The sequence below is a fragment of the Cucurbita pepo genome, chromosome LG09 (assembly GCF_002806865.2).
Source record: "Cucurbita pepo subsp. pepo cultivar mu-cu-16 chromosome LG09, ASM280686v2, whole genome shotgun sequence".
Classification (NCBI taxonomy): Eukaryota; Viridiplantae; Streptophyta; class Magnoliopsida; order Cucurbitales; family Cucurbitaceae; genus Cucurbita; species Cucurbita pepo.
The window spans coordinates 4767869-4779939 of NC_036646.1; the positions used below are offsets into that span (position 1 = coordinate 4767869).

At 36.4% G+C, this 12071-nt stretch overlaps 1 protein-coding gene and 1 long non-coding RNA gene across 4 annotated transcripts; one reads left to right on the plus strand and one right to left on the minus strand.

Annotated features, from left to right (window-relative positions):
• Window positions 1-1111, minus strand: LOC111801330 (probable CCR4-associated factor 1 homolog 11). Its single transcript, XM_023685288.1, has one exon. It carries the CDS (start codon window positions 889-891, stop codon window positions 46-48), a length of 846 nt encoding a protein of 281 aa, XP_023541056.1. The 5' UTR covers window positions 892-1111; the 3' UTR covers window positions 1-45.
• An 8419-nt stretch (window positions 1112-9530) lies between these two features.
• LOC111802351 lies at window positions 9531-11498 on the plus strand. Of its 3 annotated transcripts, XR_002816253.1 has the most exons (4): window positions 9531-9753; window positions 9833-9914; window positions 10402-10478; window positions 11461-11498. It is a non-coding gene; the product is annotated as an uncharacterized LOC111802351 (long non-coding RNA). The 3 variants fall into 3 exon arrangements; XR_002816252.1 differs by lacking the exon at window positions 10402-10478; XR_002816251.1 differs by lacking the exon at window positions 11461-11498 and having other exon boundaries at window positions 10402-10548.
• The last annotated feature ends 573 nt before the right edge of the window (window positions 11499-12071 follow it).

Below are 12071 nucleotides of genomic sequence, written 5' to 3' on the forward strand. Positions count from 1 at the left end.
TAAATAAATAAATAAAATTACTTTATTTAATTTCTTTTCTATTTTTCAGAATGCCTCCAATCCATACAACACACCCGCATGTTTCTCCACCTCATTCTGTACAAAAAACGTGTCCCTCATCTTCTGAAACGCATGCCACGTCAGCAAACTATCCGAACCGGCCTGATGGCACTTCCCAACCGCCCGGTTCACATTCAAACTCTTCGCTATCCGGTCCAACCCGCCGTACAGGCTCTTGCAGAACCGCATCATGTACTTCACATCGTACACGTTATCGCCGAATAAAACCCTTAGAACCCCGAGGAATTCATCCAGCCGATTAGGAAGGCTCTTTTGAGTCAGAATCTTAATCAAATACGCGAAGTCATACGCGCTGTGAAACGTCACCCAACTCACTGAGTCATTACAAACGAGTCCCGACGACATCATCAACTCGGCAAATCGGCGCGAGTCGATTCCTTCCACGCGGTTCCGGTCAAAATCGATGCCCTGACGGCGGAGAAGATCGATGGAATCAGGCGCGTATATGTCACGCGCTAGATCGAAATCCATGAAGTTGAACTCCCAAATGAATCGACTATCATCGGTGCCTAGATCTGGTAAATTTCCATCGGAATCGGAGAGAGTGATACCGATCTGTATGAGATTGAGAGCATCGACGTTGGATTTGAGGAGTTTGTAGTGATCAGAGGAGGAGGAGCGATTTAGAGCGTTGAAAGGCGCGGTTGGAGCGGTGAAAACGATTCCGGGGAACTCAGTGTCCATTGAAACGCAAGGAAAGTGATCGATCAAATCGCGGATCAACTGGAACTCAGATTCGAGATTGGAGGCCCAAACTTCACGGATTTTGATGGATTTGTAGTGATTGTTGTTGAGATCGTGGCTAACCATGGCCGAATTCTCGAGATTTGATCCGATCTGATCTGAAAACAAGATTGGAGTGAGATTTGGATGAAGAAAAAAAAGGAAGAAGATGAAGTTCTTATAGAAATTGAAAAGGGAGAAGTGAGGGATTTAGGGGAAGGTGCGAGGATGGATGCAGTGTATTGTGAGGTTGAACGCGTAATTAAATGTTTTGACTCGGAGACTGGGGCGAGTTGACTCGGTCCAAATTGGGTTCTCTACGGCCCCTTTTTTTTTTTTTTTTTTAAATAATAATAATATTAAAAAAAAAAGAGTTAGTGGGCCAACTTTTTCTGTCTTCGTGCCACTTTCTTCCTGGAGTGTTTAAGCTGATTCCCATTTTTTCTTTTTTCTTTTTTAATTAAAAAAATTAAATTAATGCAATTTTAAACGTGGGGAATTTAATCTTTTTTCTTTTTTAATTAAAAAAATTAAATTAATGCAATTTTAAACGTGGGGAATTTAATCTTTGGTGTTGAGGTTATTTTTATCATTTTAAAAAAATTAAATATTTGGTCGTAAATTAAATAACACTTTTTAATAAAGGTTTTCATAAAATAACATTTAAAAAAAATTAAATATTTGGTCGTGAATTAAATAACACTTTTTAATAGATGTTATTTTTTTTTAGTAATATAGTTTGAATGATATATAATAATAATACTAGAGTGGGATCATTCTTTGGGCGGGTCCTCTCCTAAAATTGATTTATGGGATACTATTTAGTTAGTTCGTGTGATGTGTATAGTTCGGTGTTGAGTTTTGATATGTCATCATGATTGATCCCTATCGACCAGACCAGACTAAACATTGATGGAATGGGTATCCACTTTATGTAACCTGCATATAATTTTTATGTCAAATATTAATTTTTTAACGAAAGAATTTATAATAAGAATTTAAATATTTTGTAGTTCACCTTTATACAAACTCACAAAAGATTTAAATAAAATTATTTGTATTTTGTATTTTCAATGCTTCCATATTCTTATGGAACTATGGTTTTACCACCTCGCTTTGAACTAGAAACTTTCTCAACACTAATCACCAAATATTTGGCGTGGAAAGTAATCGATCAAATACTTCTCTATCTCCTCTCTCACTAAGGAAGCCATTGTTATCGTCGTTGGTCTCTCCAGCACATGACGTTTGGCTTACGTTGAAAACTACATGCAACCATCATTCGAAAGCCTGTGAACTAAGACTCATGAATGACTTGCCGCTGATGAAATGCGACACCAAACCTTTTGCTGAGTATGTTCGTACCTTCATAACAATTTTTGTCCAACTTCATGTCATTAATAGACCCGTCGCAAACATTGATAAACTGTTGATGTCTTGATAGACTTACACCTATGATATAATGGATACCCATCATAAAGGGTCAAATATGGTAATTATGATAAACTGTAATAGAAGGCTAAATATCATATAAGATATTTGTCTATAATAAATGGTCAAATATGATACATATATTAAACCATAATTTAAAGCTAAATATCCTTAACCATATCTAATAAAAATATGGTAGTTCGTCGCATCAAAGACATTTTAGTTGCTCTACCTTGTAATTCTTCTTAATAATTTCGTTAATGGTTTTCACTTGCTAGTCGGCTTGAGGGTGTGCAACCGAGGAGGAGAGGTGTTTGATGGCGAAACACGCTTGCGGTAAGGTTTGCAATGGAAATGAATAATAAGAAAGTCATCGAAAAATACGAGGAAACGGGTAAGGAAGATGAAGTCCATGAGTTTCGGGTCGGATCCAGATCGGGTACCCAATTGGTGATCCAATACTGCAATCATCTGTCAGCAACTCAAATACCCTCACGGCCCAAGAACCAACCCTCGGCCAACCCGTAGGGCTAAACCGAGCCCAGACCTGCAACCCGAAACTGCCACATCAGCCCACCTACAACACCTCGGCCCAAGCCTGCACTTGCGGCTCAGATCGATAAGCTGAAATAACCTGCAGCAGCCCAACTTCATGACCCGTGACCCGCGCCTCGGCTTACATGGCTCAATCGCCTTTGGCTCGGCTCCACGGCTCAAAAACCAGTTCCTTAGCTTGGTAAAGGGTATTTTTGCCCAATTTCTACCGTTTCAACCATCTCCAAGCTGATGTTGACCCTAATTAAGGTAATTGATGTCATTATGATGCCTTATTCCCAAATTCATTTTAAGGAAACACTAGCTAAGGTCAACCAAGTGACCTTATTATAGGATAGGCTAGACGACTTGTTTGATGATGATGACACGTGCTTAGTGGCCCCTGATTATATTAATGCTTTGTACTTATGATGCTCTGTTATATTATATGATGATGTATAATATATGATGTATGATAATGTGAATGAGTTATATGATGATTTCATATGATATTGTATGATGATTATGATGTTGTATGATGATGATGCATGATAACATGACGATGTAAGACGTACGATTATAAATTTCCTTAATATGACATTGTTTTCCATATTAAGATGAAAGACATGTTTTAAATGTCATGTTGCATTATGACAATGATTTTCCTAGGACACAACCCTAGTTAATGTGAATGATGATGAATGTACAAAGACCAATGAACGTATATTACTTATTGTAATATGTGAAAGGAACTTAAGGTAGTGTCACAAAAATGTTTTAAAGATGAGAAATTATAGGGACCTCATGCATTATGTGTGTACATATACGTCGAGCTACTTTCCCTTGTATGATGATGAGTACAGACGTGTACACTAGATGATGATGATTAGCATCATGTTCGCATGACACTCAGGAGTCAGTTGACCTCCGAACGTCGTTATGGACAACTAGCTCGACTATGATGGGTCTAGGGGGTGCGAACTGCCTGGGGATCCACACTTGTATATGTGGGTCATGTGTAGGAAAGTACTACCCATCTAATGTTGTCCGGACGGGAGGCCACCCCTTTGATGGTTTTAACAATAGGTCTCTATAACATGAGTGACATGTGTTTGCATTTCCCGACCCTAATAGCGGGATCACTTACTGAGTATTTCTTAAAATACTCAGCCGTGCGCTATTTCTATTTCAAGTAAAGGTAAAACACTCATGTACGGTTGACAACGACATTGCAATTAGAGACCATGACATGTGCATAGGCTAGTAGTATTTTAAATTCTTAGACTTGGTTTAGTACACGATGTTTTGCATTTAATTTTTTACTTTATTTATTTATTATTCTTTTTTATCTTGTTTTGAATATGTTTTCAAACTCGTAAAACCAGTTGAAGTTATATTTTAAGGTGAAGATTATGTTTCACAATGGCGTTTTAAATGTTTAATTCCACATAAGAGTATAAAGTATGATAACAGTAACGACTTTAGGTTATTAGAAATCTAAGATCGTTACTGTCTTTTAACTATGAAAATGACATAGGCCACAGTAAAATAATCACACAGTTATGTATATATATATATACTTATTTATTATTTTTTTTTTTTTTTGTCAAGACATAGGAAAGGAATATGGTCTTGTCAAAGCTAAGGGCACTATTCGTCCAGATGGGTGGGCATATCGTTTCCCGAGTACCAATACTACTATTTTATACTACTGGTCATCAAACCTCATCGAGTTATTGCCATTAAACATGTCAGACTCAGCCACTGACGTAGCCATGCATCAAAGGAACTTCGGATAGTAGTGATTGCTTGCATTGGTGTCTCCCTGGTATCCCGGACACATGGAACATGATCCCTTATTGCTAAAATATAGCTTCGTTTGTCCTAAAAGTTTACTTTTTGACATTCAACTTTGCCCCGTGAGTAATCAAGGAAGGTATCTTAATTTGCAGCCTCTAGTAAAGATGATCACTACGAGGTGGGTTTGTTAGGGAGAGTGATGGGAAGAAGAGATGCAATTGTATAATCACAATTTTATATCAGCTAATAGTTCATTTATCAAATGAAATTTTCGTTCTATGGAAATTCAACAATAGTCATCTCGTTATTTGATTACCCTTGTAAGGAAATTTAACATTCGACCTCTTGAGTGCTCGAAACTACTTGTAAAATACAATTGATTATGATCCTTAATATTCATCTGACTCAAAATTCAAGTTCGTTCATATTTTAAAATGTGTCAAATAAAAAAAAAACAAGATGCTAACATTCAAGTTTGTTCATGTTTTAAAATGTGTCAAACCAAAAATCAAGATGCTAACTAAAATTATGAATAATTTTCTAAGGTTGTTGGTTTGCATTTTAATTCTTTCTAAAAAAAAAATTATATTATTAATTAAAACAAGTTTTGGATGAAACACGTTATATTATATTGTTGGAATTAAATGATCTAGACAAAAATTTGAAATAAAAAAATGTTTATGGTATAATATACAATATAGTTTAATTTTTGTGAATTATTATTTTATATGATAAAAAGGAGAATTGAGTGCAAACAAATTTTGAACCATTTATATTTACAATTTTGTTTTAATATTATTTGTGATTTATATAATTATTTTTTGGTTAAGAATTTTCTCTATTTTTTTTTAAAATTATTTTTTAGTTTTTGCCTAATTTTCATAGTGGATGATTAAATTATTTTAAGTTATTTTTAATGTTAAATGTCGCTGAATAAATTAATTACGATAAGTTCTTTCTATACATCTTATTTTGTTCTGCTTCCTAATTATTTTAACATTTATACTTAAATGATCGGAAGATAATAAACATATTCGAAATAAAATTAGAGAATTTGTATAATAAATTAGTTGTTAAAAAAAGATATATATATAGATAACTATGTGATTATTTTATTGTGGCCTATGCCATTTTCATAGTTAAAAGAGAGTAACGCCCTCCATATAGAGAGAGAGGGCTTAGTGTAAGCAAGAGAGCAGTCTAATGCTCGTAGAAATCTTTGAGGACATCTTCAAAAGATAAGAGATTGTGCGGTAACTCGTGAAATATAAAGACATCCACCTTTGCAATATATGACCTAGAAATACGATCATCATTTATAGCTTCTATCACAATAATATAAAGCATGCGAGGAAGACGTACTTTGATCTGACTAGACATACCGTTCACCACACGCTTGTAAATTAAAGGACACCCACCTATCCAGTTATTCATTTCCACGGCAAACCTTCCAATATTTTGCACTTTTTCTACATTGACATCCTTAATTGGAACTAGATTTGAAGGCAACACTACTTCAGACATCATTTTGGGACACCTTTAATAGATAGCTTCAATAAACATTTCTCATGAATATTTTGGAGTTCGATATTTATAGTTGTGGTTGAATGCTACTCAAATTGATATAGTCCAATCTTACAACATAGACTACAACTAATTTATTACTAGAAGTACAAACATTATATAGGTATATTTTTCACATTACACATTAATAGTCCAATACAATTAAGGTTAATTAAATTTGTAGGTAGACGTTTGGATTAAGCTCGGTGGAATACGTAATCTTAAATCATACGAGAATAAGTTATTTCGATGCTTTCTTTATAGCCATTTAATGTAGTTTGAAAGCTAGCACGTCAAATATTACGATTGACTAACTACAGCTTTAATTTTGTTATTCAAGGGGCCGTTTAGACTAAAGAAGCGAAGATGGGAATGAACATAGAAATGACAAAGGGAAATTAAGTCTTAAACTTTAGTACATGGTTTTAAAGATGGGACGTGAGAATAAGTTAAAGAGTATTCGATACGCTTACCAGAATTAAAGGTTTTCTTTTAACTTTAAAAAAAAAAAAAAAAAAAAGAATTAGAGAGGAGATTCTCCCTACCCATTTCAAATATGAGATAGGGAACAAACCCCTTTGTAATAGCCCAAGCCTACCGTGAGTAGATATTGTCCACTTTGGTCCGTTACGTATTGTTGTCAACCTCTCGATTTTAAAATACGTCTACTAAAGACAAGTTTTCACACCCTTATAAAGAATGCTTCATTCCTCTCTTCAACCAATGGTCAGAGTAGGGCTAGACCCTCTCCATAATAGAAGCATTTGATTATGAGATCCAACATCGGTTGGAGAGAGGAATGAAACATTCTTGATATGGGTCTGAAAACCTCCCCTACTAAACATGTTTTAAAATCTTTAGAAAAGGCTCAGAAGAGAAAGTCTAAAGAGGACAATATCGGCTAGTGATGGACTTGGTTGTTGCACCCTTGTTCTGTCTCATGTTTGGAAGAGGGANTTTTTTTTTTTTTTTTTTTTTTTTAAGAAGTTAGAAGAAGAAATAAAAAGAAGAAAAAAACGTGTTTTTGTCATATTTATGTTGTCTATGTGGTGTTATAACTGTGTCTCATGTCCCTATATTATGTTCTCGGAGTTCTTACATGTTAGATTTTCATAAATGGATATCCCAACCTAAAGCGAAGTCAAATTCAGGAGGAAAAGGAGAATAAAAATCGAAACTATTTTTATAACTGTTTTGGTTTCTCGTTACTCATTTCTAGTAACCGTTCATAAATGAAAATACGTATAAAACAAATTTTAATATTCAATTAATTTTTATAACTTATCAAGTTTTACATAAAGAGTACAAAGATTAAGGTATTAGTTCGACACCGGATGGTTCGACATGATCATGTTACTCTTTGTTTCTAAAAGTGAACTACCCCCATAAACTAACATGAATCCTACAAATTAACACGAGTTCTTCTAAGATGCTTTCTCTTCACTCACATGCATCTTAGAATTTTTTTTAAAGAAAACACGTTTAACCATGAAATGTCTGTGATTGAACCACCGAAAAGGATCGCTCTCATTTAGATGTGGTCTCGGTTCATTCATGTACCTACTTTTACTCAAATGACACACTTCTTTTTGTAAAGGCCTATTTTAATATTCTTAATTAAAGTAAGTTTGTGAAAACCATGCTCTATATTATTTTTTTAGGTCGGAATTGATTTTACAAACAATTTTTAATAACAAATTAGCTGATACTGCCATTCGGAGAGAAAGAAAAGATACTCATATTAAGATAATTATATCATTATGGCTAATGTCATTTTCATAGATTGAGAGTAGTGCCCGAAAAACACATATAGAAAGAGGACTTATTATAAGTAGAAATAATAGATTTATTAGTTGTACTGCTACTTCGGGACAGGGAACTTGATGACTTCTTCAAAAGATAAGAGCTTATGGGATGGCGGCGGCGGATATATCATATGCATAAAAAGGAACTTCTTCACCTTTGCAATAAATGACCAATGAATACCTTCATCATTTATAGCTTCTATCACAAGAATATAAAATGGCTCAACAACATTAATGAGACGGAACAGACCATTCACTATACGCTTGTAAATGAAATGATGTCTGTTGGATGATGAAAGTCCCACATTGGCTAATTTAGGGAATGATCATGCGTTTATAAGTGAGGAATACTAACTCCATTGGTTTGAAGCCTTTTGGGGAAGGCCACGAGAGCTTATACTCAAAGTGGGCAATATCATACTATTGAGGAGAGTTGTGTTCATCTAACAATGTCCACCACTTTTATTATGCATTTCCACTGCAAACCTTGCAGCAATTTGCATTTCTTCATCGTTTACATCCTTAATTGGAACAAGATCGGAAGGCAACTCATCTCCGCAACTCATTTTGAAACACCTTTTAGAAATATCTTTAACAAACTTACTTTGCTTATAAATACTTTAGAGTTTGGTATTTATAGTTGTGGCTAAACGCTACTCAAATTGATATGGTCAAATCTTACAACAAAAACTAATGAATCGTTCCTCTATTAGGAGATAGCTAGCTTCGAATCAAATTCTTTAATTGGAATGATGGTTACATTGTTTTAGTCAAACAATCGGGACTAGTGTATTATCAATAGTACAAACATTTTGTACGTGTATTTTTTCTTACCTGTTAAATTTTAATTCTCTTATTTTTCAAGGGTAAGAAATGTTATTCTCTCTCGAATATGGTACGGTATTTAATTATTCTCTCTTGAGTGAATTTTAAGTGAAACATATTCTCTACCTAAATAATTTTGACGAAACAAACACTAACTACTCAAATGAATTACTAATATATTATATATTGTTTAATCAATATAAATATTAAATATTTTAGAGTTAAATGTCTAATACTTTAGTAATCTTTCAAATAAGAAATATGCTAGAGATATTATAATCAAAGGTATTATAATGAGTTGTGTGGAACCGTGCTTGGAGAATCAGTAGTGTCGATTGAGGATACCAATGACCCATAGGTGCAAGAAGTTGGAAGGATTGGAGTGGAAAAGAATCTTGATTTATTCATGTATATCTCATTTACTCGAGGGTTACATTCTGTGAGATCTTACATCGGTTGGGGAGAAGAACGAAACACCGTTTATAAGGGTGTAGAAACCTCTCTTTAGTAGATGTGTTTTAAAAACCTTGAGGTGAACCCGAAAGAGAAAGCCCAACAAGGACAAAAGCTGCTAGCGGTGGCTTGGGGTGGATTGTGAGATGTCATATCTGTTCGAGAGGAGAACTTTCTTTAACATCCCGTTAAGTTATAAAAAAAAAAATCAAACGACCGCCGAAAGAGAAATAGAAATAGAAAAAGAAAAAAAATAGGAAAAGTCGAGACCCTCCAACCACCTAAGGGGTCCAAATGAAACCCCATCGAGAGTCCTGCAAAAGAAAAATAGTGAGAGAAAGGGGTAGAGAGAACCTAGAGAGAGGAGAAGGGATGAACGGCCGGAAGACTCACCGAAAACTACCGTCGGAGTCTATTCCGGTGAAGATCATGATGCAAGGAGGTGAGATCATGATGCAGGGAGACTTTCTTGGAAGGGAAAAGAGAATGTGGGTGGCCGGAGTCCCATTTTTCATCAAGAAATCGGAAAACCCGCAAGGTAAGGATCTTGAACGTTTTCTCAGATCTACGGTTTTCCTTTGTGAATAAAGATCTGAAATCTTGATATATTCATCTAGGAACAACTCTACGCATGTTCTGTGAAGAAGTTTGACCGAGATCTCAACCTGAAGGCGGAGATCCGAGAGTCGTCCGAGAACGGTGAGCGAACTTCCGACGTTCTTAACTCGTCTGGTAGTCAAGCAAAAATTACAAAAAAAAAATACGAAGACGTAGCCTGTAACACGATCTAAAACTTTGCCGAAGGAATCATGTCGATCCGATCTACGGATCGAAAGATATGAAAATCGAAAAAGAGGATTGTGTTTCGATTTTCAGAGGGCAGAGAAGAAAGAAAAAAAAAAAAGTCGGCCGGTGAGCGGCGGAGGGCGGCGACAGGCGCCGGACACACGTCGACCATCGGCTGGAGCAAACCAGCTCCAGCGAGGCGTCGACACGTGTCGCCTGCAAGCCGGGCCGACCCGTGACTACGCGGAGGCGGGCGCGCGTGCAGCTTGCGACTGGCGCCTTCCCACGCGCGTGACCACGCACTCCCAGCGCGCGTGGGACGGCCAATTTAGCCCGGTTGCTTTCTGTTTTCTCGATTTTTGTCCCGGTTCCAGTTCTAATACTGTTTTTAAGTGAATAGGGACCTAATTAAAGAAATCAGTATTTTTAGACACCTCACGGGCAAAGAAACGCTAGAAAAGGGCACGCGACAACCAGGTAAGTCACCACCCGGTATTTAGGAAGAAATTTGTAGGATTCGCTTGGATTGCATGCATGCTAGTAGTTTTACTTCAGATTATCTCTCCATGTAAATTATTTGTTAGAGTATTTGATATGATTGTATTGGGGTGAATTACATGAGTGTTGCTGTATGCTTGCTTCCACTGTATGTATGCATGCATTTAATTTATGTTGAAATTGTGTATTCTGTGTTCCGGGTGCTTGATGGACGAATTCGCCCCATTGAGCGCGAACTTCGTGCTCTGGGTGCTTGATGGAGGTCATCGCCCCGTTGAGTTGGTATGCCTAGTTTGCATAAATTAATAGTACGATGTTAGAAGACGATTGCATGCACACTCTGATAATTGCTAGGGCCCATTTCTATGATAAGCTTACGGAATTATTGTTAGGAGCGATATGTCGCTCCAGCCAGATTTAATTTTCCCCTAGGAACTTAGCGGTTTACCACGGCAAGAGGGTACCTCGGAGTGTTCATAGATTGCTAGCGTGAGAACGGTATCTATAGCTTCGTGGGAGGACCAAGGGTCTTTGATCAGTCCTTACTGCTCTTAGCCATTTCGCATGGGAAATGTGTCCCCACGTCGTACAACCCATTAGCTGCATGGGAACGGGTTGGGTCGCGCCCCCCACAGGGGACTATATGGGCGTAGGGGTATTCAGCACACCCCTAGGCTAGATACCATGTAGTCCCAGATAGCCATGTAAAGGTAGCACCTTATAGAGAGATACCGACCACATTAGCTTGGCGTAAGGAACCTCTAAGCGTTTAAAGAAAGGACGATGAACCGCTGAAACCCAAGGGGCAAGCCCCAAGGGACTAATACTAGAACCAGATGACCTAGAACCGAGTTAGGAAACCGTGGGAATCTATAAATTAAGATGCGAAGAGAGCCTATAAGTAGGTGGCTTAGTGAGTATAATTTTTATACCCATTCCTTTCTACCTTCCTTTTTGTCAGGTGCCGGTCGAGGTGGAGGAGCGTTGGAGAGCTGTGCGGTCACAGAGGGGGTCGTTCCGGAGCGTCAGTCCCTTTCCGATCTTTGGAGTCTTTTTTCCTTTTATATTTGTATTTTATTTCCTTTTTGTAAACTTAAATCCTCTTTTGAAATATTTTAATTTTATTTGATTTTCATCTCTTTATTTCACTCTTCTTTTTATTTTCTTTTCTTTTGTTTGTTTTCGATTTCATCTTTTTAGTCACGATTCGATTTTTCGAAGCTTCGAAAATCGGGTCGTGACACTCTACTTTCTCTCTTACTCTCTACTTTCTTCCTATATCTATTATTACTATGGTGCGTGAGTTAACTCTGTGAGTCAATAAGCTTGATTTAAAAAAAAAAAAATTATTAATTAAGATCAATTGTAAAATAATTATCTGTAGTTATTAGCTTGAACAAACTTAGGAAAAATGCTGGCTAGCATTTTGTTTGAGAAAATTGTTAGGAGTTGTTAACTTGTGTAAAAAATTTAGGCCCATATGTTAGTGATTTCCTCCTATAAATAGTTTTCATTTATAGTTTTCAGAGGTATGTTTTATTCACAAGAAGAATTGAAAACACAGTGATTAAG

What these genes read in the sequence shown, in the direction of transcription:
- LOC111801330 (XM_023685288.1), bottom strand. Translation starts at nt 891, where the DNA reads ATGGTTAGCCACGATCTCAACAACAATCACTACAAATCCATCAAAATC.